Raw genomic sequence first — 26,040 nt, forward strand, 5'->3', positions numbered from 1 at the left:
TTTTGTGGCCAGCTGTTTAGACATTATTGGTTGTGTGTGGAGTTATTTTGCAGAGACAGCAAATTTACACTGTTTTAAAACTTTAGACTCACTACTTAACATTGTAGCAAAGTGTTGTTTCTTCAGTTTTGTCACATGAAAAGATATAACAAAATATTTACAAAAATGCGAGGGGTGTACTCACTTCTGTGATATACGGTCTGTATATCATATATACATGGATATACATATCCATTTACATTATATATATATTACATACAGTCAAGCCCGAAATTATTCATACCCCTGGCAAATTCTGACTTAAAGTTACTTTTATTGAACCAGCAAGTTTTTTCTTGATTAGAAATGACACAGGCGTCTCCCAGAAGATAATAAGACGATGTACAACAGGCATCATTGTGGAAAAAATTACTACTCATCTTTTATTTCCATTTGAACAAAAAGTGGCATGCCCAGAATTATTCATACCCTTCAATAGTCAATTGAATAGCCTTAATTGGCTATTACAGCAATCAAACGCTTGCTATAATTGCTGACCAGCTTTTTGCATTTCTCCACTGGTATTTTTGCCCATTCATCTTTAGCGATGAGCTCCAACTCTTTCAGGTTGGAGGGTCTCCTTGCCATCACCCTGATCTTTAGCTCCCTCCACAGATTCTCAATCGGATTTATGTCAGGACTCTGGCTGGGCCACTAATATTTTTGTCTGCTAACCATTTCTTCACCACTTTTGCTGTGTGCTTTGGGTCGATGTCATGCTGAAATGTCCACTGGTGCCCAAGTCCAAGTTTCTCTGCAGACTGCCTGATGTTGTTCTTGAGAATTTTGACGTATTGCTCCTTTTTCATGGTGCCATTTACTGTGATTAGGTTCCCTGGTCCACCAGCTGAAAAACACCCCAAAACATTAGGTTTCCACCACCATGTTTGACAGTGGGGATGGTGTTCTTAGGGTTGAAGGCTTCTCCTTTTTTACGCCAATTGAAAGCTACAACATTGTGGCCAAACAATTAAATTTTTGTTTCATCTGACCATAAAACAGAAGACCAGAAGTCTTCTTCTTTGCCCAGATGAGCATTTGCAAAGTCCAAGAGGGCTTTTGTGTGCCTTATCTGAAATAGTGTTGTCCTCCTTGGTCTGCGTCTGTTGAACCCAGTGGTGTACAGTGTCTGCCTTGAGATGTTGCCACCAGCAGAGTCCAGATTCATCAGGATGGCCTTGGTGGTGATCCTTGGATTCTTTTTTACCTCTCTCACTATCCTCCTGGCCAACACAGGTGTCACTTTTGGCTTCTGACCATGTCCTCTGAGGTTTTTCTCAGTGCGGAACGTCTTGAATTTTTTGATAATACTTTGCACTGTAGCCACTGGAACTTCAAAACATTTAGATAAGGTCTTATAGCCCTTTCCTGACTTGTGAGCAGCCACAATGCGCAGCCGCAGGTCCTCAGTGAGCTCCTTTGTCCTAGCCATGACTGTCCACAAACCAACAGCAGAGAGCTTCTGTTTTTCACCTGTAGAGTTGACTAAATCAGCTGTTCCCAAAGAATCAGGGTAATTAGGATGGTAATTAGGATGTTTTGCGGCTCTTTGGCCAGTTTCATGCGGCTCTAACGTTCATACCGAAGTTTGTATTTATGTCTTTTTAAAATGCGTGTTCGCTTCGCTTGAGTTCAATACGGTATTTTCCTAAAACGCGCATGTAAGTGGGATGAAAATACCTCAAAGTTTCCCAGTAGGAGCAAGATCATTTGAGTAAACAATTTGTGTCAAGTTTGCTCTCAAAATGGCAGGGAAAAAAAGTGTGATGTTCAAGTGTGCCCATGTGTATGATGTGGCTCTTTGCGGTAACACAGTAAAAAATGTGGCTCTTGGTCTCTTCTGGTTGGCCACCCCACTTTTATTTTTTTATCTAAATAAACATTTAGATATTACCCATTGTTTCTCTGTCTGTACTTGTACTGTGAACAATGACAAAGTTGACTGAGAAGAATTAAGTGCATTTAAGTGCCATACATTCTGGGTTTTAAATGAACCCTTTTCTGAGATGCAAAAACAAATTACTTTTTTAAAGTATCAAAACTAAGGCATACATTAAAATAATAATAATAACTAGATTTGTAAAGTTTGTCGTGATGTTTATGTTTGATGTTGGCTTTGATGATGCAAGTATTCGCAACGGATGGTGCTTTTTGGAGGCAAGTGGACATAAGGGTTAGTGTTGCTTTTGGAGGCAGGTGGACAGAAAGCTAGGTTGCCAAAACATTTGGAGGTAAGCAGAGACAAGCATGTGACATCATCCAAATACTCCTGTGGAAGTTCCCCACATTGGGCTGATTGTTTTGATATGTCACTTATCCATGTTGTGCTAATATTGATTTTCACGTGACGTCCTGTGACGTGAGAATAATACACGCGAGGCAGTTCCCCTCATTGTGCTGAGTGTTTTGATATGTCACATGTCCATGTTGTAAAAAGTTTTTTGATTTTGCATATATTGGAGTTGGGGCTGCGGCACAACCGAAAGGCCAGTTGGTACACCAATTTAAAAGTTTGTTCAGAGTATCATCCTAAAGGAGCTGGCTGAGTTTGGTGTAGATACCTCCAAAGTTTATAATAGGAGTCTATGGGAAAAAAGGCCATATTGAGACCCAGTACCGGAAGTACCGGTACTCGGATCGCTTAGAAAAGTAATAGCAACAAACTTCAGACCAGGGTCTACAACATATCCGAATTTGGTGCATGTGGCTCAAAAGCCGTAGGAGGAGTTACTATTTAAATTTACTACTAAAATAGGAAAACAGAATGTTGGCTTCTACAAAGCCAACATAATAATAATAACTAGAACGTACATTTCCTGAAGAAAATGTGAATGGTGCTTGCACGTGGCAAGTTCCCCTCATTGTGCTGAGTGTTTTGATATGTCACATGCCCATGTTGTGCAAATTTTTATTTTAACGTGAAGTCAGGTGACTTCATCAAATTACACGTGAGGAAGTTCCCCTCATTGGCGGGGCTGCGGCACAACCGGAAGCCCAGTCGGTACACAAATTTAAAAGCTGGTTCAGAGTATCACCCTAAAGGAGCTGGCCGAGATTGGTGTAGATAGTTTGAAAGCTTGTCAAGTTATAAACCTCCAAAGTTTATAATGGGAGTCTATGGGAAAAAAGGCCACTTTGAGACCCGGTACCGGAAGTACTGGTACTCGGATCACTTATAAAAGTCATAGCACAAATCTACTCAATGAGCCGGTCCATTTGACACATCATTCATGGGTCTAGGACAAAAGCTGCGGGACAAGTTACGCGCCCAATTTTTGTCCGGAAGAGTATGCAGGATAGTAAGAATGTTGCTTTGCAAGCACCATTAATAATACAAAAATACTGCCTTTAAGTTATGCAACTTAACTTTCAGAACTAAAAGATTCAAAATCTACAGCTCAGGCATAACATAAACCTTTACTGTCTAATTTGGAATGCTTTGTGGTAATTAAGAGGCAAAAAACATGGACAGGAACTTGGAACTAGAGACCATGCATGGTCACACCGAGTGCTTTAAGCATATATATATATATATATATATATATATATATATATATATATATATATATATATATATATATATATATATATATATTAATCAGAATATAAAAGTCTCTCTCAACGTGTGTGTGCTTTAAAAGTCTTTAAAGGAGCATGTGATTGCAACGCAGAAAGGTAAGCATATCAACATGCTCAGAACTGAGGCTTTGCGCTTTGAAGCAATGTATCCTGCTGCAGAAAACAGACGCTCTGATGGTGTCCCAAACCTTGGACATTTTCTGTCATTTTCTCCTGTTTGTTTCTTCTCTTTGCTCATTGCCATCGTTATCGCGCTCTTCCATTTTGCAGCCCGCACGCACCGGTGCGCTCAAATCAAAAGACCACTAACTCCTCGCGTCTCCTTCCACTTTGACGTAAGCACGTTGTCACACACACACACACACACAAAAAAAAATAATTGCACAAGAATGTGACGTGAGCTTTAAAATGACTTAGGAGAGGGGAATGTGCAGTCAGCCCTTCAGGGAGCTGGCTGAGTGCATTGCAAGAGATTTCCTCTACACAATGTCCGCTCCTGCTTGGCCTGTCTCTTGTGTCTGCCGAGGCAGTGTGTCAGCTTTAATCAGGGGGTTCAGAGGTCAGGTTAGCAGAAGTGGAACAGGAGATGGATGATCCCCTTTTTGTAGTCCTCTTCCCTGACTCTGACATCCCCACTTTGGTTTCAGGAGCTCACTCTGTGAGTTCTCTCAATCTGGATGAGGATGCAATGTTGTTCGCATTGGACTACAAGGACATCAATGTGTACGATGATTTTCACTACAATCTGTGGCATGCAAAAAGCTTTTGGAGGTGGTTATGCATGCTGTTGCTAAGCTTAGCGTTTTACGCTCTGAGCTTGAAGACCGCTACCTAACCCCAGGCCACATTCCACCTCCATGCAAATAACTCCCCTTTTCCCAGACCTCCACACTGAGGTGTTGAGGTTCTGGAATAACACCTATTCTACCCATAAGTTCACCCCATCCTCCTCGAACTACAGGATGGGTGTCAGCGATGAACGTTTCACAAAAATCCAAAATGATCTTGCATGTTACAAACTCATTTATATAGACTGCATTGTGCAATCTGCAATAGATTTCTTTCTTAAGAAAGAATCTGCATTCATTGCCTTCCAGTACATTGGAGCCTAAACTTACATATCATGATAACTCCTCTTCCCTGTTTGTCTGTTTTGGGAGCTGTAAGAGGGGTTCTCCGGTCTTTAAACAGCACCCTGCACACTGGATAGCAGCGGCCATTACTAAGTGCTATGAGGCATGCAGTGTTGTGAAGGGAATGAGATGCTGTGTCGCTGGCCAAACCGTGGGCTTCTTACGTTTCCTTCAGACAAATATAAGTTGGAGTAATGTGATGTAGATGCCCTTCTTTGTACCTGCTGTCGCATAACCACTTCATCATGTGTCCTTACCATTAAATTGTCATGTGTCCGAGCCATTAAATTGTCATTTGTGCACACAGAATTTCAGACACAATTCCCATAGTAACAAGTAACATAGTAACAAATGTTCCCATAGTATCAGACCTGATGCAGCATCTTGTTCTCTTCTCAGGGAAGCGGGTTACATACATAATCTGGTGTAGTTTTCTTCTCTTGACAAAAAGAAGAAGTATAAAGAACACAACAGTACCCCTGCTGGGCCTGCTGTGAGTTCTGGTTAATCTTTCTAGCCTTTTCTTCTCATTATTATTATTATTAGACTTATTAAACTTAAAGGGCTTGGCTAATTAATTGAATTTCATTCTTCTGATTGTCTTGTGCACACTTAACCTCAGTAGATGAACTGATAAGCTATTGATAGATATTAAATAGCGACAAAATATTTACTGGATATGATTGAGGTATTTATTGCTGTCAGCACCCTGTCCACACTTCCTGGTTTGCTACATTACTTCCAGGTCGGCGGCCATCTTGGATTTTCACTTTCAGTGCGGCGGCCATTTTAGGTGTTAGGCACTATATAAGGACGCTGCTTTCACATGGTTCCTTGATGGAAGTGGTTTGGCAACACTGGACTGTGACTGGAGCACTGATGACTAGAAATGACAGTAGCTCTGGTAGTGATCTGGAAATGGAAGATGAATCGTGTGTGCAGGAGGGAATGAATGGTGGAAAGTTGTGAATCAGAAAAGGAAGAAAACTAATAGTCAAGGATCATTTACGGATAGTGGAAAGGAGGATTACGTGAGTAGGAAAAACAGAAGAATACAGTCATGATGAAATTTGCAGAATCAGGTATGACGATAAACCCAATTAAACTGACAAAATCTCTTAATAAAGCTTTAGGAGTAATCCATAATGCAAAGACTCTGAGAGATGGTAACCTGATTATTATGTGTAAAGATGAAAAACAACAAAAGAAGGCTTTAAGTATAACCTCAATGCTTGGACTCTCTGTGTCATGCACATTGATGAAATCTAAACCTTGGATTAGAGGAGTAATAACTGGAATTCCTACTGATATGAGTACAGATAAAATTAAAAGTTGTGTTGAAGGAGGGAAGGTAGTTGGAGCAAAACGGCTTCAGTATGTGAAAAATAAAGAAAGGCAGGATAGTCTATCAGTAATGTTTCAGTTTGATGAGGAAAGAATTCCAGAGAGTAAAAATAGGATACGTTAGTTATCCAGTAAGATCTTACGTGCCTCCTCCGCTTAGGTGCTTCAAGTGCCAGAAGTATGGACATGTTAGTGCTGTTTGCAGAGGAAATCAACGTTGTGCGAGATGTGGGGGTGACCATGAATTTGGTAAATTTGCCGAAGGAGTAAAGGCAAAATGCTGTAATTGTGGAGGTGAGCATAGTGCTGGCTTTGGGGGATGTATTGCTCACAAACAGGCTGTGAAAATTCAAAGTGTAAGAATATCTGAAGGGTTAAATTATGCTAAAGCAGCACAAAAAACAAAACAAAAGGAGCAAACTCAGAAAGACGGAAAAGTTCAAGAACGGTCTGGAAGTACTTGTGATCACAGTAAGGCAAAAGAGGATATTTTGGTGATTGGGAAATTGGAATTTGTTTCATTTATGGCTGAAGTGGTAAACTGTTCTGCTCAAACAGAAAGCAGAACAGAGAGAATTAAAATCATAATAAGGGCAGCCGAGAGATACTTGGAAGTAACAGGAGTTACATTGGAAAAAATAAACGACATGCTAAAGACTCAATCGAGTACTCAAACAGCAGGTATAAGTACTTAATAACAATAATGGTTACAATAATTCTTCAATGGAATGCCAGACGTCTTAATGCAAATTAATCAGAATTTAAAAAGTTTATAGATCAATTAGATGAGAAACCAAGCATAATTTGTCTACAAGAAACATGGTTAAAACCAAAATTAAACTTTGTTCTGCAAGGGTATCAAATTGTTAGGAAAGATAGAAAGGCAGGTAATGAAGGTGGAGTGGCAACTTTTATAATAAATGAATTAGAATACAGAGTTATTAATAAGACTGAAGAATTTGAATTGGTGGTTATAGAGACATTTGCAGAGAAACATAATATTAGAATAATTAACTATTATAATCCTTGTAATAGATTAAGTATAGATTTAGGAAAGGTTATAGGGTCAGGGAATCATAAAATAATTTGGTGTGGAGATTTTAATGCACATAGCACTTTATGGGGAAGTAGTAAAGATGATCATAATGGGGATGTTGTTGAAGAAATATTAGATAGTAATAGGTTAGTTTGTCTTAATGATGGCAGGAACACAAGAATAGATTTGGTACGTGGTAGATTCAAGATTTTTATTTGTCACATACACAATTATATAGGGCATATATAACCAGCAGTGAAATGTGAGTCAGGTCCGCTCCATGGACATTGCACTTATTACAAAAACACAAAAATGAAAGAATTGGATAAAAGTAAACAATGAAAATATAAGAATAAAATATATAAAAAAGAAATATATCGTCGCTGTCAGGCGGAATCCTCATATCTCCAAAACCTTTATTTTTCAGGAAATTAAAAAAAACGCTGTACCTTATCTGCAGTGCACAGGGTTTAGTCCGCGTTGCAGTGGATTGTCTTGAGCTAAATTCCTGTCTTCAGACGAGCACCAGAACTAGCGGGGGTCAAGATTTTTTTTTCTTTGAGCCCAGTGTTTTGTAGACATTTACCTCAGAAGACGTGTTGAATCGTTACGACTCTTCTTGAGGAGAAATATGCCACGAAGCTCTCCCGCAGATTAAGGAAGTGGTGGACAGTTGAAGTGTCCAATGGAGTTAAGAGATTTGCGCTCAAGCTATTTTCAAGATTCTAGATTGGTGGTTAATAACTTGTAAAAATAACAGACCCACGTGGGGACTGACCAATATCATCGATATGTGGAAAAAAAAAAAAAAAAAAAAAATATATATATATACATACATATACACTGTAGAATGGAAAATAATGTGCATGAAAGCAAACTGTAGTTATAAACATAAGTTAAACAGGGATGTACAAGAGGCAATGTGCATTTGTGCATTTGGTATTGGGTCAGTTATAGATTTGACGTTGGTTTCTGAAAGTATAGCTAGCAAATGTGTATGGGAGGTTTGGGAAGATAATAATATTGGTACTGAACACTTTATTGTTGTATGTAAGGTAGGGATAAGTGTAATAGAACATAATGTGATTTTAGCTCCAAGATGGAGATTCAATAAAGCAAATTGGGAAGCGTATAAATATCTAAGTGAAGTAGAACTATCATCATTAGACCTGAATAAGATGGATGATATAGATGAATATAATAGAGAAATATGTAGAGTATTTTATAAAGTAACAGATAATGTTATAGGGAAAAAGGGACAATGTAAAAAGAGGAAAGCAGTTCCTTGGTGGACAGATCAGTGTAGTGAAGCTATACACAATAGGAATAAAGCAATTTGAAAAATTAAAAAGTCTAAATTATTTGAAGATTTTATTAAGTATAAGAAAGCTCAAGCTGAAGTAAGAAGAATAGTAAGAGGAGCTAAAAAAGAAGTACTGGAGAGATTGGTGTACAACAATAGGAAAGGATATTGATATAAGTGAAGTATGGGGATCGATTAGGAAAATGGGAGGAATTTATAGAAACCAAACTTTACCTGGAAGGAAGTATAGCAGTGACAGATAATGAAAAAGCTGAAATGTTAGCTAAAGTTTTTTTTAAAGTCCATAGTGATAATAATATACGAGGATGTTAAAAAGAGTAGAATTCAGAACAAAAATAAATATCCAGATTTAATGATGAAAAGAAGTCCTTCTGGTGAGGATATGGGTGCAGAATTTACTATGTATGAATTGAAGATGGCACTAGGGGGAGTTAAACATTCATCTCCTGGAAAAAATGTTATGTTATGTGAGTTATATATGTTACACAATATATGTTATGTTATGATTCAACATCTATCAGATAGATCTTTAAAAATTATTTTAAATCTATTCAATAAGATATGGAATGCAGGAACGATTCCTTCTTCATGGAAGCATGGAATAATAGTACCAGTTGGCAAACCTGGTAAGGATATATCTAATCCAAATAATTATAGGCCTTTTGCTTTTACTTCTAATTTATGCAAGCTGATGGAAAAAATTATTATACGAAGGCTAAATTATATATTGGAAATAAAAGGTCTCCTATCACCTTATCAGAGTGGATTTAGGGCAGGTCGGAATACTATGGATGCTGTTTTAAATTTAGAAGCAGATATTAGAAAAGCTCAAACCAAATAAAAAAGTATTGGTAGGATTTTATTTGATATCAAGAAGGCATATGATATGCTTTGGAAAGAAGGACTTTTAATCAAACTTAAATGAATGGGAATTGGAGGAAAGCTATACAACTGGATTATGGATTTTCTTGTAGAAAGAACAATTCAAGTTAGGATAGGAGTAGAGTATTCAAAGACTTACAAGATAGATAATGGAACTCCCCAAGAATGGGAGCTTGTACATTATCCTTGAAATGAATTTACTGTTCATTAATCAGAGCAAGTTTAGATTATGGAAGTATTATTTTTGGATTCACATCTGAATCTATTCTGAAAAAGATTGAAACAATGCAGAATCAAGCTTTAAGAATATGTTGTGAGGCTTTTAAAACATCTCCCATTGCAGCTATGCAGGTAGAGGTAGGGGAAGCTCCTTTACACCTTCGTAGGTATAAAATGAGGATGAACTATTGGGTGAATTTGAAAGGACATAAAGAGTCTCATCCAGTAAAGGGGGTGACAAGAATGCTGGGAGCATGGAAATAATAATATTAAAAGCTTTGGATGGATTGCTAAAAGAGATGCAGAAGTAGTTGGTATTGCTGACTGCGATGTAAGTCCAACTGTGATAGTATCCAAAATCCCACTATGGTTTTTTCCTATGCCTAATGTAGATTTTCAAATACAAGTTAAAATGAAGAATGAGGAAGATACCCCTAAGAACATCATCGCGCAACAGTATGTAGACCAGAGTTATTCACCATGGTTACATATATACACAGATGGTTCTAAAGACCCTATCTCTGGTAGAACTGCTGCTGCAGTATATATTCCACAATTTCAAACTAGTATTAAAAAAAGAATAACTGATCATGTATCTGTCTATGCAACAGAATTAATTGCTATGGTGGTAGCCCTCCAGTGGATAGAGGAAGTAAAACCAAGATTAGTTGTAATCTGTTCTGATTCTTACGCAGCATTACAGAGTCTTGCAAGTGGACTAAAATCATCAAGACAAGACATTATATATGAGATACTTGCAAGTTTATTAAGAATCAGCAAAGTAAGCTTGATAACATTTTTGTGGGTTCCGGCTCATGTGGGAGTGGAGGCAAATGATGTGGTAGATAAACTAGCTAAGAAAGCTCTTAAACACTCCGAAATAGATATTCAAGTGTCTCTAAGCAAAAATGAAGTTAAAGGGAAAATTCATAAATTCATAAATAACAAATGGCAAGAGGCATGGAATGGTGAAAACAAGGGTAGGTTTATGTATAACATTCAACAACAAGTAGGAAATGGAATATATGTTGTCAGGAACAGAAAAGAAGATACAATTATTTCACGTATACGAATAGGTCATACTGGATTAAATCATTCTCTGTTTAAAATAGGAAAACATGAATCGGGCCAATGTGTTTATTGTAATCAGCCAGAAACCATAGAACATAGGTCACTAACAGGCAGACCGCGGTCCGGGTCCGGACCCAGAAGCTGCCCAATCTGGACCCGGACCTACAGCCAAAACAAAAGGTTATGATTTAAAACTTGACGAAGCGCTTCTATTTTAACCGGTGCAGCTTTTGCAGTCTTTACAGTAAAGGTAATGGAAACGTACAGACCAATCAAGTCTGTGCGTTTCTGAAGTAAACACTGCGACTTAACAGTGCAAGACAGATGAGAGAGAATTAGAGTAAAGTTACACAAGTAGAAAACAAAGGGAGAAAAACAGACGAGTGAGACGGAGAAAGGGAGAGAAACAAACGTGTGAGACAGAGAAAGGGAGAGAAACAGACGTGTGAGACGGAGAAAGTGAGAGAAACAGACGAGTGAGACGGAGAAAGGGAGAGAAACAGACGAGAGCAACGGAAACTGATTTCTGTTCACACGTCACATTTCACCAGAATGTCTCATATTATGAGGCATTGTGAAATACCATTATGAGCCGACAAAATTTTGAACAAACATATCCACTCTAATCTGAAGACAGCGTCCCTGAGACAGCTTTCCCAGGTCTGAGGGAAGTAGCCCTATACATCCTGACCATGTTTGGCTCTACATACAACTGCGAGGCAGCTTTCTCTACAATGAACATAATCCAAACTAAATATGGTTCCAGGCTCACTAATGAGCACCTCCACATGTGTATGAGAATGGCCCTGACTCCATTCAGGCCCAGGTTTAACATCCTGCCAAGCCAAGCTAGAGCTCAGTTCTCTCACTGAGATATAAAAGGGAAAGTTAAGCACTTTATTTAAACATACACAATGTTCACATTTTATTTATTTTCTCTTATTTTGTATGTAGCCTTACTTTTATTTATTTAACGAGAGAACGTTATACATATCTACAATCATACATATGTTCAGTTCTACATACATATGTTACGTGACAATAAATATTGTCAAAATGTTTTTGAATTGTACTGAATTTATTTGATTTGACAGTCAGGTACTGATTGCTTGCAGATGTTGATACAACTACTAGGCTACTTAAATATATATTACACTAACTAGTTAGACATTATGATCTTCCGGACCTTTGCTTCAAGAAATTTTCTCTTACTGGACCTCTTTAAATGTTAGTTGAATACCTCTGCCATAGAACATGTTTTAATAAAATGTAAAAACTATGAAAGAGAAAGGTTAAAACTAATTAATGAAGTTAAAAATTTAGGTGTTGAATCATTCAATGTGATAGGCCTGTTGGAAGAACAAGCAAAGCAAAGTATCATCTATGCTTCTGTAATAAAATTCATTAAAGAAATCGGAATATTTGATAGAATTTAATTTCCATTTATTTATTTATTTATTATTTTTTAATTTTTTTTATTTTTTGCTGCGTAAGTCATATGCCTACTAGTGCTTCACACTCCAGTCCAGTTGGTGGCGGTAAATGCACCTAAAGTTGGTTTGCCATCCGCCATAAAAAAGTCATAAGAAGAAGAAGAATGGTTCCCTGCCAGATGGGAATCTCAGCTTGCACTGTGATTCATCCAGTCTTGTTCCTGTTCTGCCCTGCCTGGCTTGATTCTTTTTGTTTCTGTGTTCTTGCCTGCCCTGCATGACCCTGCCTGCCTGTGTACCGGATTATTGGACTGTTTTACACTCTGTGTACTGGATTACTTTACGCTGAGTGTTTGCCTGCCTTGCCTGATTATTTTGTCAAGCTCATTAAAGATTTTATTATTTACATCGCCATCCTGCATTTGAGTCCTCCCTTCCGGCCCACCCTGACATATTGCTAATACTACATAAATTAAATCATCAATGTCTAGGCACAATATTGAAGATCTAGGCAAAATCTTACTATGTCTGGTAATTAGATGGGGTTAAAATCAAACTAAGTTACTGTACAACACTACACAGAAACTATTTTCAACTACAAATGCTAGATAAATAACAGTGCTGGTTATCATGCAGTAAATGTGCTACATAATTACAGTTTACAAGCTTTTTTTCTTTTCTTTTATTCTTCATATTGACCCCACCCACATTTTTGTCTTTCTTGTGTCTTTCCCATCAACAAATTTGTCTCTTTTTTTAGCTTTTTGTCCTTTTTTATTTACACTTTTAATTTGTTTGTTGAGGTAGTAATAAATGTATTTCAGCCACAGTTTTGTCTGTGTAACCATTTTTGTCTTTTTGTGTGGTTGGCTGTGTATGTGTTTGTCTGGCTATTTGTGTGTGTCCCAGACCACTGTGTAGAGTCAAGCATAACTGCAGTCAGAGAGATAGGCGAAACTTGGCTACGATGGAGAGGTCAGAAGGTTGAGTATTGCCGCTGTGCATCAAGAGCAAGAGCACGCTGTTACTACATACCTACCACTAGTGAGTGAAACGCACACGAAAACAAATATTCAAAATATAAAAAAAAAATTCTTAAGCACACTCAAGCATTAATGCATGGTTACTGACAAATATTACATCAAATGCTGGAGATTCAGTCTATTTATCTTCATTTTATGCACATTCTAAAATCACCTCATGTATCTGATGCTTTTATCTTAAGCAGCTTACATGTGAGAGAGGATACATAAGTGACAAAGCCCATAGGTCTGGGATAGGCCATGCCATTCTTCTGTAAAGAAGTAGTGGACAGACACTTCTCAGAAAATATCTAACTGCATACAGTTTAGAATGCCATGGCCCATGTTTGAGATGATATGCCGATTAATTTGTCCTGATGTTGCAACTCTCCATATTTTGACATTTGTCTTGAGAAAACCTGTTTTGAAACTTTAACATTTGATGTATTGACTGTGGTGGTGACATAGGCATTATGCCAGTGTACCTGGGATTAAGTCTGTGGCAAGGTGTTTTTAATCTTAAATTCTTTGTCCAAATAGCCCTTTGGAGACATGTGTGTGCGGTATCCAAAACCGGACATCTATAGTGGGGACGTCTGATGGCACAGACGGAGCCGGAGCCAACATACTGTTTGAGAATGTCTGAGAACATTGAACTCCACCGGAATGTGTTCCATAAGAACTGGAGTGTTCTCTGGATACCAGAGTGCACCCATTCCATAGTCCTTTTTCTGAGACAAGTAGGAACATACTGTAGGGATAGGGGACGTTTGGGTGGAGTTGTTTCGTCTATAACCTCATATAGGTGCTATGATTCCTGGAGGGGGTAAGATCATATCGACATAAGAGAGCATCAGCTTTGAACCAGGTTGATAGGTAATGGTAAACTGGAAGCAATTAATTAAATTAAAAAATAAAAAACTGCACGGTGGGCCTGACATGGATTAAGTTGCTTGGTGGTTTTTAAATACTCTAGATTCTTATGATCAGTTAAATCTTGACATGGGTACTTATCTCCTTCTAGCCAGTGTATTGACTTCTCCAATGTTTCTTTAATGGACAATAACTTTATTACCCCCATTGTAGTTTGCCTCTTGTAGTAAGTGTGAGCTTATGGGAGAAGAAGGCACAAGGGGAGAGTTTAGCTGGAGACCCATGTCCCTGAGATAACACTGCTAAAACTTTGACTATAAAGGGCCGATCAGGGTCGAGGTCGTGGGTGAAGTAAAGCTTGAGTTTTTAAGGCATAAGAATTGTGGACCTGATCACCTCTATCCCACATACAGTAGTTGCAGCCAAATCCAGGGCTTTCCCGGTTAACAGGGAATGTACATTTACATGAATAGGTGAATGAATAGTCATGCTCTCATATCCTAGCGGTTAGCCAATCGGAGCCTAGCAGCATAGCTCATTGAATATTAATGAGAATTGGCGCAAATCAAGCTGAGTCTTCCTGCAGGCTTTCTATACCACACTAGAATGGCTTGAAACAAGGTAACCAAGGCATTTTTTTCCACAAAAAATGTTAGAGTCCATGGTAAACTTCAGACATTACCATAAAAGTAATGAAATACGTGTGGCAGTGCATCTTTAACAATAATCAGCAGAACCTTCCTAAACTTATCTGGGTGCACCATTTGAAATGTCTCAGCTATGGGTGTGGGTGAATTGTGGAGAGTATGAAGGAGGTAGCATTAGTGTTTAGTAGCACCATGAGCTGCTCCTGTTAGCCCGTGAGTTGTAAGCAGCAAGTTGCTCACCTTGATGGGCCACCAGGGCTTGTAGCTTAGAAAGGCTTGATTTGAAAAAGAACAATCCATAATGCAATTGAAGAGTAGTGTTTTATGAGCGTAGAGATAATCCAGGCAAACAAATAAAAAACATATATCAAAAATAGAGACAAGTAACAAGCAAAAAGGTACAAAAAAAGCAAGGCAGTCAGCAAGACAAACAGAGCAGATAAGGGCATAATCCAGAAAAAAGTAAGTCGAAAAAGTCAGAAATACATAAACACAAAACACTAGAAAATTAGGCTTGGTATAGCAGTGTGAGTGCAGTACTTAAATATCTGTAAACCCAGAAGTGGTTTCCAGATGTGAACACTGGAAGTCTAGTATTCAGGTGAGGGCTCCCTCTGATGTGGTGGCAGGGGCACATCTTTACCTCCTACCTCAAGTCAAAAAGGCAAGACAAAGACAGTCTCTAGAACAGTCCAAGCAAACAAAGAACAGAGGTTCAGCATTGTCACAAATTCAAGAATATAGAATGTACTGCTGTGGCAGAAAGTTTTGAGAATAACACAAATATTAATTTTCAAGTCTGCTGCCTCAGTTTTTATGATGCCAATTTGCATATACTCCAGACCCTAATCAGAGTGTTTGTCGGTTATTTTGGCCATGGAACACACTCAGTTCTTCTTTGGTTCACTATGCTGTATATACAATCACAACAGATTAAATTGATTTCCCTGTTTTGTTTTTTTTTTTCATTTCTGTTAACTCTGGGGAATCATATTAATGTTTTGTCCATCTCCTACAATAACCAGTGCAGTTATATATGTGCAGTTCCTCACACTGTGTGTCCCAAACCTTGACTGGGTCATAAAAAGAGTGATCAGATGAATTGCAATTTATTGCAAAGTCCTTCTTTGCCATTAAAATGAACTTAATCAACCATTCCCCCCAAAAAAAATCCACTGCATTTCAGCCCTGCCACAAAAGGACCAGCTCATACCATGTCAGTGATTCTCTCATTAACACAGGTGAAAGTGTTGATAGTGACAAGGCTGGAGATCAGCCTGTAATTAAGTTAGGATAACAGACTGGAAGCTTTAAAAGGAGGGCAGTGCTAGAAATCATTCATCCTCTGGTAACCATGGTTACCTGCAAGGAAACACATGCAATCATCATTGCATTGCACAAAATAGGATTCACATACAAGGATTTTGTTGCTAGTAAGATTGCATCTAAATTTATTGGATCATCAAGAACTTCTAAGGGAGAGGTTCAATTGTTCTGAAAAGGCATCAGCAAATGCCAGGATCCAAGTCCAGCAAATGCCAGGATCATTTCGTAAAGTTGGTCACCAGTGAATATAATGGCAACAGATGCGTGTAAGTGTGACAGTGAGACAAAGAAGTGACAGAGGATGGGCACTTCCACTTTTTCATCCAGAAAGAGGATAGCCTGGTGTCAAGAAGGGCAGTAAAAAAGCCACTTTTCTCAAGGAAAAATATCAAGAACAGACTGTGGAAGTTTTGAGGTTTGAGAGAATTAAAGCATAAAATATCACACGATAGGCACGGGCAAGAGTAAAAAAGGTTTCACAGTTTATTGTGTTCAGCTTTGCAGAAGCTTTGCCAACACTCCACGAGTAAAATCAGAGAGGAAGGGCCCCGATCATTGATAACATCAGGATTTTATAGACAGGAAAAAATGAAACAGGAAATGTAAAAGCCAAAACATCATCCACCATTGGTTTAGAAGCATCGCCTGCTCATCTTCTGACCAAACTAATCCCACGGGAACAACTAAGGTCTCACCGGAAAGGTCTGATGGATTCAGTGTTGAAAAGAAACTATAGTCACAATAACTACCAGCCATGGGAAATATAGAAGCATAGAAGGACAGATTCGTGTGAACATCTCTAAAGTGAATATTTCCACTACAATTCTCCCCTTTTGTCCCTGAGACAATACACAAAATTTTACTAATCATTAATCTGTAACAGGGGGCACGGTGGTTTAGTGGTTAGCACGTTCGCCTCACACCTCCAGGGTTGGGGGTTCGATTCCCACCTCCGCCTTGCGTGTGTGGAGTTTGCATGTTCTCCCCGTGCCTCGGGGGTTTCCTCTGGGTACTCCGGTTTCCTCCCCGGTCCAAAGACATGCATGGTAGGTTGATTGGCATCTCTGGGAAAATTGTCCGTAGTGTGTGAGTGAATGAGAGAGTGTGTGTGTGTGTGTGCCCTGTGATGGGTTGGCACTCCGTCCAGGGTGTATCCTGCCTTGATGCCCGGTGACGCCTGAGATAGGCACAGGCTCCCCGTGACCCGAGGTAAGCGGTAGAAAATGAATGAATGAATGAAATGAAAGAATAATCTGTAACAAAATCTAAACTCTAAATGATAGATACCAGTATTGTTAATCAACTACTTAATCTACAACATTGTTAATCAATTAATCAGCTAGAATATAATCATGTAAGCCTTAAGCTAAGCTTAATCATGTACAATCTCACATCAGCGTATCATTTCCCCTGTAGGGTTCTCATGCTTCATAAAATACATGATCTTTAGTGGATAATATGCTGTTTTTGTGGGACAGGGCCCGTATATAAAAAATATGCAGTTAAAGGCAAAGCATTAAGCATTAATCTTGTTGTAACTTCACTACAAGTCAAAGTCTCTACTGTCCGTATTCACCTGTTTCTGGATCAGTCTGGGCAAATTCAGTGAAATAGTCATCGCTGAACAGAGGAATCCATTCAGGGTCATTGTCAATATCGTCCAGTTTCGTAAGTTGTTTGGTCATTAGATTGGACATTATGATGTAATGAAAGCATTTGTATATGCAAGGGCCAAACAAACATAATAAGTTTAATACCACAATCACTGGGATTATCATTGATAGATAGGGAGTCCACTGTCCAAACAGTGTATACCAATGATCCCCAACTATTATCTCCGTGTTCGTCTCGTTTCATTTGGTTTGCTACTTTGTGCATATCATGCAGTGCATCCGAGATAGACCCATGATCGTCATCATTCGAGGGAATGAAGGTGCAACATTGATCTCCAATCAGGGCACATAATTTAGCTAATAGAGAAGAGGAACTTCCGGATTAAAGGGGAACGCTGGCGCGTGTTGGCTGCAGCTCCTTTCTCCCGCTTTGTTTGTTTTAATTATCAGACAACAGTTTTGGAGAATCGGAAGAGTGAACAATATTTCGTTTTATTGTACTGCGATGTGGGATTACGTTTTACTCGTCAGCTTTTTATCCCTAATTCTGAACGTCTGCCGCTGGAACCAACTCTCCTGTTGCCCTGCTCAGGATTTACACTTCTGCGGGTCTGCTGTTGGTGTGGATTCCTCCTGCATGGCACTGAGGTACACTGCTCGCCAACTGTTGAACTTGAAACGGAATTATTATCTGGCACATGATACCTATGCTAACTGTGGCGATGCTGGTATACTCCGGCGTAAGCGCTACTTACATCGCTCTTCAAGGCGCAGTTTTACTTGTTCATCATCTGATGCTGTTTCCTATCCTACATTTCTTCGAAAACCCCACAGGTTGGTGTATAACCCTGCTGGGATTAACTATAACAATTTGTCTGTGCTCTCATATAAAGAACATACACGAGTGTTTTCTAATCCCCGAGCCTGTTGAAATCAGCGTTTTTAATGCTCGCTCTGTCAACAACAAAGCTGTGACTATATCTGACATCATTTTGGAAGAAAAACTCGACTTTTTAAGTCTAGCCGAAACATGGCACAAACAATCGGACAGTCTTCTCTTTAATGAACTTACTCCTGCTGGCTACGGGTTATTCGATCTCCCGCGATCCACTGGTAGAGGTGGTGGCATTATTGTATTGTACAACCAGCAATACAAATTAAGACCCGTAACAATTCCTCTGTTTTCTTCATTTGAATGTCTTGTTTTGTCAGTTTCCGAGTGTCACTCAACTGCTATAGCTACAGTCTACCGGCCTCCCAAAGCAAACAAAGACTTCTTATTCGGAGTTTGCGGATCTGCTGTCGTATCTGTGCCTCAAATTTGAGAGAACTCTTTTTTTGGGGGGGGATTTTAATATCCAGATGGACAAAAAGGAGTCTGCTTTAACAAAGGATTTCTTGGCTTTGCTGGAGTGCTTTGGATTGTATCAGTCTGTTGACTGTACGACACATAACAAAGGACATATTTTAGACCTTGTGATATCTAATGGATCTTTTGTGTCTCAGTTGTCCACTATTGACTTAGGGTTGTCTGATCATCTGGCAGTCTTTTTTGATATGTACATACCTGCTGCCAACACTGCCTCCTCTTGTATCTTGACATACCGGAAATGGAGGTCAATTGACCCTTCAGACTTTTCTGTTTTCATCGACTCTTCACTAAGTAGTTTCTCTCCATCAGATTCTCTAGAGACAAGGGTCTCCATTAGGGATGAGCGAGTACAGCATTATCTGTATCTGTATCCTTATCTGTTAACCATATGAATTATCTGTATCTGTATCCGTACTCGGAGTGGGTGGGGCCTAACCCGGAAGTGGTTGTCTTGAAATGGGCGGGTCGAATGCGAGTCGCATTCTACCAAGCAAGCACCACGTCTGAACGAGCCCACGTTTACCAGAACTCTACTGGTTAGTAAGTACGTATTATTAACGTTACAACCCGAAGTAAAAAGCTGAAGAAACCCTAAACGTTAACGGAAAAGACCCGCGGACCCGCGTGACTGAGGGAGAGACAGAGAGCTGTTCTGTGTGTGACTGTGAGTGAGCAGAGCGAGACACAGCAACACAATACATCTGTATGTGTGTAGGGGAGGGGCGCTGTGACTAGCCTATCACAGAACGCTGACACAATCAGATACACAATGATGATTTTCATTCAATCCGAGCACAGATATTGACTCGTTTTACTCGTATAATACTTGTACCTGGCAGAAGTGCTTTATCCGTACCGGATACTCGTTTCAGCCGAGTATCCGGCTCATCTCTAGTCTCCATGTTAAACTCTGCTCTCTTATCTGGTCTGGACTTATTTGCTCCTCTAAAGTCATGCTCTGTTTCATTTGTACGTCCTGCTCCTTGGTATAATGAAGATTTGCGTATGATGAAGACATCTTGCCGTAAAATGGAGCATAGGTGGCATCTCTCAGGTCTGACTGTACATCATCAAATTTGGAAAGACTGCCTACAAGAATATAAGGCTGGTATTGTTTCTGCCAGATCTGATTATTTTTCTAACATGATTAACGACAATCAAGGAAATTCAAGACAACTTTTCAATTCTCTTAACAAATTGCTAAATCATAAAACTGTCTCTCATGTCACTGCTTCTGATCATCTCTGTAATAAGTTCCTGCATTTCTTTGGCACAAAGGTCGATAATGTTCGTAGAGGTTTTTGTGCTTCTTCTTCATTGTCTTCTTCTGTTGTTTTTACTCCTTGTTATTCTGGTTCTATGTTTTCAACATTTTCTACACTTGACAATGCATTGTCCTTCTGTAGAGGTTTCTAAAATGAAAGCAGCCACTTCGTTACTAGATCCTATACCCACTGGTTTGTTTCAGTCATGTTTTACTTCTCTGGGCCCCATTGTTTTGAGCATTATAAATGACTCTCTGTGTTCTGGGGTTGTCCCAACAGCTTTTAAATGGCTGCGATCACCCCGGTACCTAAAAAGACAAATATAGACTATGAGAACCTTGCTAATTTCCGTCCTATATCTAATCTCTCTTTTCTTACTAAATTTTGGAGCGAGTTGTTGCTACTCAGTTAATTTCTCATTTAATTGAGAACAATCTCTTTGAGCCTTTGCAATCAGGCTTTAGTAAATTCCATAGTACAGAAACCGCCCTGGTCAGGGTTACAAATGACTTGTTAACTGCCTCAGATTCTGGCTGTCTTTCAGTTTTGATCCTTCTTGATCTCAGTGCCGCATTTGACACTGTTGATCATTCAGTTTTAATTTCTCGTCTTGAAACTTTTTTTGGTGTCTCTGATACTGTTTTAAATTGGTTTAAGTCCTACTTCAAAGATCGGAAGCAGTTTGTTGCCATGGGTGGATTTAGATCGGAGGTTAACGTTGTTCAATCCGGGGTATCTCAGAGATCAATCTTGGGCCCTCTGCTTTTTAATATTTATGTTTTTCCTCTTGGCCAGCTTTTGAGATCACTTGGTCTAAAATTTCATTTTTACGCAGATGATGCGCAGATCTATATTCATTTTAAACTTAATGAAACTGTGCCTGTTGATTTCCTTTCTGAATGTATTTCTAAGATGAAAGAATGGATGACAGACAATTTTCTTTGTCTTAACAGTGAAAAGACTGAAATTATGCTTGTTGGCTCACCCTACAAACTACGCAAAGCTGGGTCAGTCAAGCTAACTCTTGATGGTTCAAATGTGGAGTTTCAAACAAAATTGAGGAATCTAGGGGTAACCTACAAGGCCTTACACGGGTTAGCTCCTCAATATTTGGCTGATCTTTTAATTCCTTATATTCCATCTCGCAATCTTCGTTCTTCTGAAACTGGTCTTTTAACTGTTCCTTTAACTCGTTTAAAATCAAGGGCCTTCTCTTCACTAGCTCCAAAACTGTGGAATTCATTACCAACTGAGATAAGGCAAGCAACATCTCTTGGCACTTTTAAATCTCTGCTTAAAACCTATTTTTTTAGGGTACCTTTTAATTTGACTAATTGTAATTTTACATAGTGCCTATTTTATTGTCTATTTTTGTTGCTTTAATTTTAATCATTATATTATGTGTGTAATTTTGTTGATTTTATTTTGCTTTTGTAAAGCGCTTTGAGATGTTCTTTTAAAGGCGCTATAGAAAATAAAGGTTATTATTATTATTATTATTATTATAGAATATTTAAGGCCATTCTATTTTGTGTAGCAGTCAATCTAAGGGCTGCGAGTTCCTGTTTAATACCTTCGGTTGCCCGATTAGTGGAGTTAATATAAGTGGCAAGCCGATAATGTGTGACTTCTAGTTGATTCCATACCCGAGTCATCCCATACTGTGGGAAGAAGGAATCAAAGAATTTACTCAGTTTACATTTCAGTCTATGTTCTGGTGGAGGAAAGTCATTATCAGACACGTCTCTCTTGGGTCACTTTATCGGTGAGTGTGAGTGAAGTCTGACCACACCTGGATACCTAAACCTTGCTAAAGTACATACTCCTTCCCAGTTACGGGGTAGGGCCAGATACACGTTTTTACCACAGACCCAGTACCAGTCGTCAGCCCTGAGTAATGTGCCGGTGTCAGATGGATGAATAAGTTAACACTCTGCCTGTGGGCAGGTCCTGTCATCCGAATATGGGTAATATAAATGAGTGCACCTATGGCTGGCGATATTACCTAATGGTATGTTTCCTGTTCCTAAAAAACAGTGTGTGTAGTTCAATTTACGAGGAGGCTGTGCAACAAATGTGTTAACTCTTGTTTGATTTTTGTTTGAACGTTCGTTTCGTCACACGCATTAGAGTCCATAGACATATGGTGGTACCAGTTAAATCAGCCCTTCCAGGACCTCCAGCTTCACACCACAGGGAGGCCGGTGAATTTATCACCAGACATAAATGTGTGCCATTCGGGACTCTATAAGCATCCTGCTTCCACATGCAGTAAGAATTTCTACAGTATTGGGCTATGGCTTTCAATTCACTACCATTACTTTTCATGGGGATCATTGTGTGTTTACTTGCAGCTGTGGGGAGAATCATACACATGTAACAAGACTCATTTGTGATCATTTTGGCGGTGTAGTGTTTTTAAGTGTTTTCATACATGTCTCTGCGACTTCTACCAAAGGTGGAAGTCTTTTCTGCATTCCCTCTAATTAACAGGCAGATCATAAGGATGCCAATGATCCATAGAACTCTTGGGTGACAGTCAAAAAGGCTCCTCATCTTAACAGGAGCTTTTACTCATCAATGTTGATCGTATCTAGAAGTCAGATCTTATGTGTGTTTGTATGAGAATCTGGCTGTCAGTCAGTGTGTAATACTGTACAGTCGTCTGCTGTCGTAAGTGTCTTTTACCTCTTTCAGTTTATTAACTTGGTTAACATTTGTGTTCACATTCGTGTGTGTGTGTATGTCGATGTTACTCCTTCAGATGACGCTGCTTCTTCTCAGTGTCGGCTGCTGCGTTGTATCAGGGTTTTCTTCTGACTCAGACACTATACGCGTCGTAGGAAGTCAGTTGGAGCTCACGGGAGAGGTTACTAGCACGTCACCGTGTGCCCTGATGCCCCTTCTCGTTCCTCTTTGCAGCTGTCGGGTGTTGGTTTTTCCTCTGGCTCAGGAACCCGCTTACAGTGGCTAACGTGAATCCACATCGCTCTTTCCGCAACCTTCACCACAGTCTGCGTGGTCAGAAATACCTGAAATGGTCCAAGCCACCTACTGGCTCTCCAGCTTTTCCTCCTGAAATCCTTCACCACCACCCAGTCACCTGGTTTGAGATTGTGCAGATCTGTTTGCGTCACCTTAGGCAGTGCCTCCTTCACCTGCTTATGGATCTGAGACAAAACAGAGGACAAGTTTGCACAATAACACAGCATTTCATCTTTACATTGGCTTGTGGTCAACCTAGGTGTGTGTCCAGGCTCAATTCCTGTATTTGGGGGTCTGCCAAACAGTATCTCAAATGGGCTTAAATTCACTCTCCCTCTAGTTCTCGTTCTGATGTATAATAACACAATGGGAAGAGCCTTTACCCATGATAGACCTGTTTCATCACAGCACTTGGCCAATTTATTCTTTAGAGTACCATTTTCTGCGACGGTGTCTCCTGCAAATCAGATCTAGGACTGCAAATTACATTTACAACTGCAACACAATTGTGTGGTTCTCCATCTGCTTCTGTGGGGAGGAGTTGCAGGGTTTGATACAGTACAGCGTTTTACTTTCACGTTTGGCATGTCAAGCAGTGTGATATCTCAGCCATTGTGCTGCAGACATATGCTGCAGACATACTGCATGTGGGACCAAAAGAGTTAGTTCATTGTATCCCACAATATCTCTAGAAGCATTAACTGCTTTCTCAGCTGCTGCTACTGCTCTTAAACACATAGGCAGGCCTACCGCTACTGGATCTAATTTAGCAGAGAAGTAGGCTACTGGTTTCAATTTCCCACCATGATTTTGCAATAGCACTGATGTCATACAACATACAACTGTTTGTACACACAATTTGTTTGGATCTGGAATTCTGGAATTGGCTTTACAAACCAATTTTTTAAATCTACAAAGGCTTTTTCTGCCTCTGGTGTCCAAGTCAGTGCACTGTGGGCCTGTAGGCCTTTCCCATGAGCAATTGTGCTCAAGGGTGCTTCGAGGACTGCATAGTTTGGTATGAAAGTTCTACAATAGGAAATGACATCAATTGTTTTTTTGTGTTAGGCTTTGGGATTTTTTGTATTGCTGCAACTCTGTTCTGCTCAATAGTTTTGCCTTGTTCTGATATCAGATGCCCCAAGAATTTCACTTGCTGTTTTACAAACTGCAGCTTTGATAAGCTCGCCTTGTGACCTTCCTTCGCTAGATGACAAAGTAACGCAATAGTGTCTTTTTCGCATTGCTCTTTAGATGGTGCTGCAATCATGCAGTCGTCCATATACTGAATAATTGCTGACCCTGGGGTCAGCGTCAGAGATTCAAGACTGTTCTTAAGAGCTTCATTGTAAATAGTTGGAGATTCACAATATCCCTGACACAATCTGGTAAAAGTGATACGGCTTTCCATTGAAAGAAAACGCAAACCAAAACTGACTGTCTGGATGAACTGGTACACTGAAAAAAGCATTAGCTAAGTCTACCACAGAAAACCACTTGCTCTCTGGTGGAATTTGACACAAGATTGTGTGAGAGTTTGGCACATTCGGAGCTCTTGGAATTACTGCATCATTCACCACTTGCAAATCTTGGACAAAACACCACTCCTCTGGTTCACCCAGAGGCCTAGGTTTTCTTACTGGAAAAATAGGTGTTCTCACTGGAAAGGTTTCACATGGCACAATCACTCCAGCCTCTAGCAGTGAATTAAATACTGGCGTGATACCCTTACAGTTTTTCTTGATTCCTAAGACACATTTCTTGAAAGCTCCTTTTCTCTAAACTGTGAACACAAAACCCAGTTCTAAAGCTACATTCACAAAACCTCAGACTCTCCTTGCAAAACCAAACTTTCACCTCAAAACAGTTCAATCTGTGCTCAAAACTGAACTATGTTGTCAAATCGTGCCCCAAGTCAATCAAAATTAAAATCACTACGGAACAGTCACTAAACACTACGTAGAAAAATAGAAAACACAATGCTCAGGACATGAAGCTGGAGAAATAAATGTTTATTGTTCACTGTAGGCTAAATGCATGTTGCAAAACAAAAAACCTGTGCATTTAGCACTTGTAAAAACAAACAGAAATCTTATGCGTTTGCCACTTGTGTACACTAAGCCCATGTAAAAATAAAGTACAAAAATACACAAATAAGTGCATTACTCATCCACAGCATCATGTCTCCGTACTGGGTCAGGCCACAGGACTTCATCCACATCACAGGCCACATTTTGTCTGGCCAGGCAACGGGGGAAAAAACCCCTGGCATGCCGTATCCAGGCTTGGCATGCCTCCACACCTATGTCACCACAGGCAAGTCCCATGGCTTGCATGAGATGTACCCTGGTGTAAGGTTGGTGTTCTCATACCTTCCACTGCCATGAGGAGAAGAATTCCTCAATGGGGTTTAGGAAAGGGGAGTACGGTGGAAGGCAAAGATTGATAAAGCCTTGGTTCATATTGAACCACTCTCTAACCTGAAGGGCTCTGTGAAAACTCACATTGTCCCAAACAACAACATAGATGGGATGCTCATCCTGCTGCCCTAACAGAGCATCTTGCATGCGATTGAGGAAAATGAGGAGCTGGTGAGTGTTGTAGGGCCCCAGGTTGGCATGATGGTGGACAACCCCATGATTGCTGATGGCAGCACATAATGTGACATTGCCACCACGCTACCCAGGAACACCAACAATGGCCCGATGGCCAATCACATTACGGCCTCTCCTTCTCCTTTTGCTGAGATTAAACCCAGCTTCATCCATGCACACGTATTCATGGGGTCTTTCCTTTGCATCCAGTTGAAGAACCCTCTGTAGAAATAGATATAGTTTTGTGAGTGATACGGAAAAAGTGATTTAGGCCACTACAGTA

At 39.6% G+C, this 26,040-nt stretch overlaps 1 protein-coding gene across 2 annotated transcripts in view; it reads left to right on the forward strand.

The window, feature by feature from the left end:
- Nucleotides 1-26,040, forward strand: part of plat (plasminogen activator, tissue) — a 73,292-nt gene that overhangs the window by 9,569 nt on the left and 37,683 nt on the right. Inside the window, exon 4 of one of the 2 annotated variants that reach the window (XM_060881292.1) lies at nt 12,970-13,104. The exons of the other annotated variant lie outside the window; for it this stretch is intronic. Within the exon in view, the coding sequence (XP_060737275.1) occupies nt 12,970-13,104 (135 nt within the window). The remainder of the gene's footprint in view (nt 1-12,969; nt 13,105-26,040) is intronic. 2 annotated transcript variants of the gene reach the window in all.

The sequence above is a fragment of the Tachysurus vachellii genome, chromosome 11 (assembly GCF_030014155.1).
Source record: "Tachysurus vachellii isolate PV-2020 chromosome 11, HZAU_Pvac_v1, whole genome shotgun sequence".
Taxonomy (NCBI): Eukaryota; Metazoa; Chordata; class Actinopteri; order Siluriformes; family Bagridae; genus Tachysurus; species Tachysurus vachellii.